At 35.8% G+C, this 8,703-nt stretch overlaps 1 protein-coding gene across 1 annotated transcript; it reads right to left on the bottom strand.

Annotated features, from left to right (window-relative positions):
- Positions 1-2,380: 2,380 nt before the first annotated feature.
- LOC113293108 lies at positions 2,381-5,450 on the bottom strand. The gene is made up of 5 exons (XM_026541870.1): positions 4,537-5,450; positions 4,092-4,463; positions 3,622-4,005; positions 3,290-3,510; positions 2,381-3,042 (listed from the first exon to the last, which is right to left on the bottom strand). The coding sequence occupies exons 1-5, from the start codon at positions 5,345-5,347 to the stop codon at positions 2,797-2,799; spliced, it is 2,034 nt and encodes a 677-aa protein (XP_026397655.1). The 5' UTR covers positions 5,348-5,450; the 3' UTR covers positions 2,381-2,796.
- Positions 5,451-8,703: the final 3,253 nt, after the last annotated feature.

The raw sequence follows: 8,703 nt of genomic DNA, 5'->3' as shown, positions 1-8,703 counted from the left end.
AGCATTGAAGATCCTCAATGATATTCCAAAAGTATGAATTTTGGCTTAATCCGTGATCTTAATAAAATATTATAATTTTGGTTGTTAGAAAAACATTGCGTTACTCTGTTATATTGATTACTTATATTTTAGTAATCTAAGTTATATTACTCATATTTAACATTTATCAATTTTTGCTTATAAATTTTTTATATCCGCATCCAATCCGCTCACCCGCTCACCCGCGGGTGTCACATCCGACAGGTAATGGATTGGACGCTGATGAAAATCTCAAATACACAATTTAGATAGATTGCACGTGGGTGATACCAAATTTGCGTCCACCCATCCGTTGTTCACCCCTAAGTATGTTTAGAATTTTTGATTTTCTTTGAAACCTATTTTGAGGCTTACCGAATGTTTTGAGGCGTATTGAATGATGATACCATATAGGTTATGCTTATAGGGATGTCCTAGCCATGATGATATTACTAGGTTACCCTTTAATTAGATTAAATTACTTAAATACCCTTTCATTTTATTATGAAATTAATCTAAAACTAATTAAATTACTTAAATATCCTTAACTAAATTAAAAACTTAAATAAAAACTAATGAAAAAAAACAATTTCATTTTTTTCGATGAAAATATTTTGAGCATCAATTAAAATCAAAAATAAAGATATTTGAGTGCGAAATCTAAATCGCGATTGCTCGCAGATGCATATTAGAAGGTATTTGCAAGAAACCATCTTGTTTTTGACTGTTTTTGTTTTGTTTGATCGATTCAATAGGATTTAGAAGATGAAAGTATGGTTTACAGATATTGGTGTGGCCCAAAATTATCAGAGAACCTAGCCTTGTTTTCCGTTTTACTTTTTCAGAAGATCAGTTCGGCTGATTGGTTTTCGGCCAAACTTTTGACTTGAATAGGTTCAGAGATTCATTGATGTTCGGCTGGTTTCGGTATTGCCAAATTTTGAACCGAACATTATTGTAAGTCACCTCTTAAACTACAAAGAATAAATTTAAGGTTCGGCTAACTATTAGAGGAGCTCGAATGAGCCGAACCATAAACAAAAATTCAAATACTTGGGTTCGGCTTTAAGTTTATAAGCCGAATGGTTCTTTGCGCGCAAAGTTCGGCCTTTAGTTTTCAGCCGAACCCAAAATATATCTTCGAAAAAATCAAAATTTTTGATGAATTCAACCTAAAGAAAGGAGACTAAACATCTTATACAACTATACATGTGTGTTATTAGCATAAAGTTCCTCATCATCCATTTTGAATCACAAAAAAAATTGTCAGATTTCTCATAAATCTCTAAAACCTAAGTTTTTTTTCACTTCTACTTCCTTTCAAAACCCCAAATTAACTCTCACAAAAAAACAAATTCTTTCTACTAATTACTTAACTTTAATCAATCTTTAACAACACTAATTAATCTTAATCATTATCATTAACACTAGTTAAATAAGGATATACTTGCCTATTCTTAAAAATGAATGGATAACGGGTGATGGTCTTTTTTATCGAGTAACCCTATTTTGTCACTATTTGGTATGCCTCCAAAAAAAAAAAGAAAAAAAAATCCATATGCCTCAAAACATGTTCTTTTCTTTACTTTGTAATTTTCCAAATGCCTTATTTTCAGGCCTGGGTAGCTTATTAGTAATCGGGCTTAGTTCCTATAACCCATATTATATGACTTGTTGACCATGATAAGTAGTACTTGGTTAGAGAATGCAGAGTAACTTCCTGCATCTCAATTCCCATGCACCGGTAATTACTGTTTTTGATAGCAGAATTCTCTTCAAAGATGAAAAACCAGCAACTGTCGTACATTGCAAGAATGTAGCATTTGGAGTAAGGCAAGACTTAAAGACACCAATAGTCCCTCACTCTGCAATCCGCTCCTATATCTTCTTCTCATTTTTCTCCTCCAATTTCCCCTCTTTGGCAAATACTCAAGTTGTTCTTGAGGCCAATCATGTAGTAGCATACATAGATCACTGCAGGACCTCAACCCTTGAGCTTATAATGAGTGATGTAGAGTGAAATTAAGCAAGACATTTTCAAAATTAAACCGTACTCATTTATATTTTATATAAAATTGAGATAGAGTCTCAAAAGAAACGAGTCTTATTAGGATCTCCACAAACTCTCTCCTTTTCAAGCATACCATGTGCCATATTTTTACTCCACTTCAAATTGCTGCAGCAGCTTTGCCCTACTACACTTTTAACCCTTTACTTTAGATTCAAAACTAAACAGAAAACCACATATTAAGAAGATAATAAAGTTGAACCAACTAATTAAGCAAAAGATACATTCATAGACATATATATATATATATATATATATATATATATATATATATATATATGATATAAAGCAGGGAAAGCTAAAGCTAAACTTGTCTACATATCCATTTCTTAATTAATGTTCTTCTCTTGTCTTTCACTTCAAATGTAGGATCACTACTAGTACTACTAGATCTGCTGCATGTATAAAGGACTTGCTTTCCTTTTTATTTTTACTTTATTATATTAATTATCACCCTTCTTTTCTTGATTCCAAATCTCCATCGACAACCCTCCTTTGTCAGCAGCGGCAACAAGTTAACTTTGATTCGGGGGTCCCAACCGTCCCATATTGTGAACACTCACTACAGTGTTATCTGCAAGGTTTCTGTAGGATATTCATTCCTTTATTCTGCATGCAGCCTTAGTTGATTACTCAATTCACATTCACGGTCGAGTCATGAAAGCAACATTCAGTATCTATAGGCCAGGGTGAGTCGCTGAGTCAATCAGTCAGTGTGTGGGGAAAAAAAGTGGTGAAGAATCTCTTTGCAGTTTACCTTCCCACACCCGTATTTTGTTCATCTTTTCTTCGCACCAGTGCAATTGCTCTTCACTTATTTCCGTCATTCTTAAAACCCTCGACACGAGTTTCAGATCTATCAGACTCATCAATATCTCCATCTCTTCTTCTTCTTTCAGCTTTCTTTTCCTAATGCATTTTCCAGCTCGCCGCAAGTCTTCGATCCTCATTTTCTTCTGTAAAATTACATATATGCAACTAAATTGTTAATTTAGAGCTCAAGTAAAAATGTCGCACTATGAAGCAGGGTTTGTTTTCTAATCTGCCAGCACAAGTAAAAACTCCCCAACTGTTAATATTGCGGCAGATTAGAAAAATGCACCTTTAATAAATAATATTGCAGCAGTTCTCCAATTTTCCGAATTGTACACGTACAGAAATGTCAGCTAAAAATAATAGAAGAAAATAAAACTAAGTACTTACCCTTTTGTTTGATTTTCTCATTAAATGAAGATAAGTTGGATCAACTGTTTGACTACTGTTTCTTTTGAAAAATGCTTTAAAGATATCACATGGTTTTTCTTTATCCTCCTTTAAAAATTTCATGAAAGTTCGAATGGCGTCTTCCATTACTCTTGAAAACTTGATCGATGACACTGTCATATTGATAAAACCTGCTTTCTTATTATTATCTTCTTCTGATTCTGCGAGATAATTAACAACAAACCAAAAGATTTGCGATATTAATGTTAAGTAAAGTAAAAATACTAATTAAGTTTAATTCATGAATATGGCGACACGAAACGAATATTCACCTCGAAATTCAGGTACTTGAAGTAGTTTTGGTGCTGAATTCCTGATTCGAGCATAAATTTCAGGCCGTCGACCATGTTCATATGGTTCATTCTCAATAAATCGTTGTAATAAAACTTGAAATTGCTGAAATTGTTGCGCAATCTGACCAGGACAACCGGGATCATTTTCGCTACTATATGTTGCTTTAAGTCGTTGGTAATTTTTGTAATTCCAATTGAGAGCTTCCCATGTCAAACAGATTTGAGCTACATAGGCCGTCTCTAGTTCTTGATACGGGTTACATCGGCCGAACTGGTGGTATTTGGGTTTGTTCTTTGTTGTTAATCTATGCACAATTCTCTGCGAGATTGATCTTGGACATGCTTCTATTGCTCGTAGAGATTCTGAAGACATTTCGTGCACAATTCTTTAAAGAGCGATGAAATGAAATTTTACACATGAATATAATGAAAATAGTTAAAATGCATACCTGTTTCACTAAGCTTTTGTGCACTAATACGGTCCAAGAACAACATTTCTTCATCATATTTTCTGAAAACTGTATAAGATTCCCATGTTGGACAACTCCTCCGAGATGAGGTAGAAAAAGGATCATCTCCTGTTCCGGAGTCTCTATAATTGACAGAGTTTCTCCATTCCGAAGAGCTTTTGGACGTCGATCCTTCTGTAACCGAATCTCCGAACATGTCATTTTTCTTCGAAAATGAATCTTCAAACATATCATCTTCGACGACATTTTTCTGGATTTTCTTGGTTTGTAAAACAAAAAACTTCCCGTCTTCCAACATTTTGGTCTCCATAGTAATCTTCACGTCCTTAGATTCTTTGCCATCTCGTTCTTCTGTTTAATGAAATTTAAGCAGTTAATACTTTTTAATCCTTAAACTAATTTTTCAAGTTCGTCACATACGTACCTTCTGAAGAAGTGTCATCATTAGGTACCGGACCACTATTATTGAGATCGATTTGTACCGGAGCGATGTAACCATTTTCACTAGGATCAGTACTGATGAACACCATTGTCGTTGTTGCAGAATTAGCATCACTATCTTTTAGTAATGATAGCTCTTCGTCTTGGTGAAGAACATCCACCGCTACATCTAGTTCACTAGCTTGATCATCGGATTCTTCAGGTGGAGAAAAATAGTCTGGAGAATGTTCTTCTTCCATGATAATAATTTCCTCTTGATCATCATCACTTGTTGGGTCTTCATTATGATATGACGTAGAGTCCTCGGCGGCGACGTCTTCTTCAGTATCTTCTTTAACGGTATAATCATGAATATGATGTTCTTCAACTTCATCAGCGCCATTTTCTTGGAGAATTATTTTCTCCTGGCAGCCGATACCTTCGTAAAAAACAACCTGTTCTTTCTTGGGACTCTGGAAAGGTATAAATAAGAGGGATTCTCCACCATGAATGATATCAGCCACCAAATGATCCTCTTTCTGCTCCATGAGCAGATCAAAACTAAAGAATCCATGACCATATTCTCTTTTTTGGCCGGCATAATGATGATCATGTTCTTCTTCATGACGAAATGCATGATATTCAGCATCATCATCATTACATGTAGACCTTATTGGGATTAAGTGGTCATATATTGAGAAGAAGAAGTTAGCTAGGAGAGTGGAGGAAACATTGAAGAAGGAGAAGAGAAGATGGAAGGAGATAGGGGCATTGAAGAACAACAAAATTAAGGTTTCTTTTGAATCACCTTTCATGATAATTGTTGCTTATTGGAAATGAGCTAATTTCATCATACTCCACCCAAACAAAGCCTCACTTCCATACAAAAAGCAAAAATTAGATACCTAGACTACCCTGCTAGTTTACGACAAATTAATTTAATGTCATATATGTACTTGTTAGATATACGCCCCAACTGCCGTTTATCTTACCTGCCTTTTCCCTAGCTTAATCAGCACTTTGTCATCTTTTAAAGGACTATCGATTTCCTGTGGATTTCCCAGATTACATTACTGTGTAAGTTGGAGTAGTAAATACCTTGGCAATGAATATATTTCTGCAGCCAATAAGGCAAGAATATATTATTGGGGCTTGAATAGTATCGGTTTTTGGAGGCTTAATATGATAGTTATAACCAAAATGTGGATGGGGATCTAATCTATGTAAAAGTTCAAAAATACCCTCAATAAATTTAATTTATTATTCTTTTACCCTTCCACTAATTAATTAATCTAATAAAAAAAACTGAAAATCATTAATTAAAAAAAACGATGAGTTTATTTTATTTTATTTTTATTCTTCTTCTTTTTCTTTTCTTGTACTCTCTTTTTTTCTTCTTCTTCTTCTTCTCTGCTTCGTTTGAGACGATTAATCGTCGACTCAAAAAAAATCATCGTCAATTAAATTCATTGTATAAAACCATAGTAAAGACAAAGGAAAAGGAAGGATCGTCGAAACAACCTCTTCCTGAACCAGATAAATCAAGTTCTGAAAGTGAAGATGAAACTAAAAATCAAGAATTAGTGAATGAAGGAGATGAACCAGCCGCCGAGACTCCTGATATGACTGCAATAAATTATGAGTTGAAAACCCACCGTTTATTTAAGCGTTTTAACGATTATTCAGTTGGTTTCGAAAATTTTAGGTCTGAAAAACAGTTTCTGAAACTGCTTACGGCTGGGAGTTCTTGTTTTCCCGGCCGTAAATACCTGTTGTGGATGGTATCACTAAGAACTCCCAGCCGTAACATAGGCGACGCAGACGGGAATTGAGAAATCCTAACCGCAACAATTTGTTTACGGCTAGGTTAATCCTAGCCATATCTTCTTCTGTGTTTGAAATTTAATTCAACGGTAGCGTTTACGTCTAGGTTATTCTTATCCATAATTTTATTTCCTGGTGGTGAATGTTATTTCCTAGCCGATATATGTGTAACATCTTGGTCGATTGGTCAAAGTCCCATCCGTAGTTGTCACGGCTAGGTTATTCCTAGCCGTATCATCTACTATGTTGAAAATTAATCCAGTGGGCCCACTTATGGCTAGGATTATCCTATCTGTAATTTGAGAAACCAAGCCGCTTATTTTATTTCTTAGCCGTTATTGTTGTTACGTCTTGGTCGATTACTAAAAATCCCATCCGGAAACTTTGTTACGTCTGGGACTGTCAAGTTTTCGTAGCTGTTTTTTGTGTCACAGCTTGGTTATGTCTAAATTTCCCAACCGTATCTACGTATTTTCTTTCGTTTTTTCTTTGTATTGATATGCAATCAACTTTTGAACAAAAGAAATGAAAAGAGGAAGAAAAGATCGCAAGAAGTAACACCTTGTAATGTCCCGACTCTGCAACCTCGTCACACAAAACCATTAGGTGCAAATGCAAGGAATGCCACTTGTGGAGGAATGGAAGGTGGAGGATTGGAAGGTGGAGTTGACACTGATGTAGGAGTGAAAGGTGGAGTTGACACTGATGTAGGAATGAAAGGTGGAGTTGCCACTGATGGAGGAAATGAAGGTGGTCCTACTGATGGAGGAATGGAGGGTGGAGTTTCCACTGATAGAGGAAATGAAGGTGGTATCACTGATGGAGGAATGGAAGGTGGAGTTGTCACTCATGGAGGAAATGAAGGTGGAGGAAGTGCAAATATGATTGTTGAACAACCAAACTTGGCTGAAACAAGCGCTGCTGATAAGGGTAAATGTGTGATAGAGGAGGAGGTGAAGAAGAAGTATCAACCAAAAGACTCATCAAGACAAATCATTGGTGCTGTGCAGTTTTTACCTATCAAGAAGAATGAGATACCTTGGGGTGAGCCAAAAGATCGATCCATCTTGTTTGGTTACCAGTCATCATGGGCTGCTAGGGTTTATGCCGCAAAGGTAATAAATTGACTTTAATGTCTGTTATTTTAATTTTATTTTGGATTGTTAATCGTAACAACCAAATGTATATATTCTTTGTAGTTTCCCGATAAAGCGGTCCCTAAACTAAAACACCAACAAGGAAAGTTTTGGCCGTTGGATAGGGAGCATCCAGATGTGGTAGCCTTTCATCTAACAGTGAATATTGTTTGCTTGGTTCCAAAGTATCTTAGCTTAAACCTAAAGCAACCTCGGATTTGAAGTCTATATAAGGGGAACTCTTGGAAACTAGGATTTTTGAATCCTAACGCTACTTTTTGGTGTGTCCTAGTTGTATCTAGAGTCGTCATCTCCATAAATCCTTTTAGGGTTTAGCAACTACAAAGACTTCATTAGGATTCGTGAATCCAGGTCCAGTTATTTTTATCTTGATAACTCGAGTATCCTGATCTTGATTGTTTGTAGATCCTTGCTCCAACGATCTAGATAGATAGTAATCATCAAAGTTCTCTTCGTCTCAGACTTTGTTGATTCCGCAAGTTTTATACTTGTGAGGTGAATAATAATCTAGGCTGCACTTCTGGTTGCATAAGTATGGATTTTGAGGATGGCTAGACTTTTGTCAAGTTGCTATCGATTTTCATCACCTAGATCTTTCGTTTGATCTAATCATCCGTTTAGATCGTAAATCAAGAATCAATCACTTGGGATTTTTGAATCCTGACACTACTTTTTGGTGTGTCCTAGTTGTATCTAGAGTCGTCCTCTCCAGAAACCCTTTTAGGGTTTAGAGACTACAAAGACTTCATTAGGATTCGTGAAGCCAGGTCCAGTTATCTTTTATCTTGATAACTCGAATATCCTGATCTTGATTGTTTGTAGAGCCTTGATCCAACGATCAAGATAGATAGTAATCATCAAAGTTCTTTTCGTCTCAGACTTTGTTGATTCCGCAAGTTTTATACTTGTGAGGTGAATAATAATATATGTTGCACTTCGGGTTGCATAAGTATGGATTTTGAGGATGGCCAGACTTTTGTCAAGTTGCTATCGATTTCCATCACCTGGATCTTTCGCTTGATCTGATCATCCGTTTATATCGTAAATCAAGAAATCAACCAACTGGGATTTTTTAATCCTGACACTACTTTTTGGTGTGTCCTAGTTGTATCTAGAGTCGTCCTCTCCAGAAACCTTTTTAGGGTTTAGCGACTACAAAGACTTCATTGGGATTCGTGAAGTCAGGTCTA

Source organism: Papaver somniferum, chromosome 1 (assembly GCF_003573695.1).
Source record: "Papaver somniferum cultivar HN1 chromosome 1, ASM357369v1, whole genome shotgun sequence".
Classification (NCBI taxonomy): domain Eukaryota; kingdom Viridiplantae; phylum Streptophyta; class Magnoliopsida; order Ranunculales; family Papaveraceae; genus Papaver; species Papaver somniferum.
The sequence above is the reverse complement of the archived record's forward strand: the minus strand, read 5'-3'. Positions and strand labels throughout refer to the sequence as shown.

Coding starts and splice junctions, on each gene's coding strand:
- LOC113293108 (XM_026541870.1), bottom strand. CDS start 5,347: ATGAAAGGTGATTCAAAAGAAACCTTAATTTTGTTGTTCTTCAATGCC. Junction 4,006..4,091: donor ACAAAAGCTTAGTGAAACAG/GTATGCATTTTA, acceptor AAATGTCTTCAG/AATCTCTACGAGCAATAGAA. Junction 3,511..3,621: donor TCAAGTACCTGAATTTCGAG/GTGAATATTCGT, acceptor ATTATCTCGCAG/AATCAGAAGAAGATAATAAT.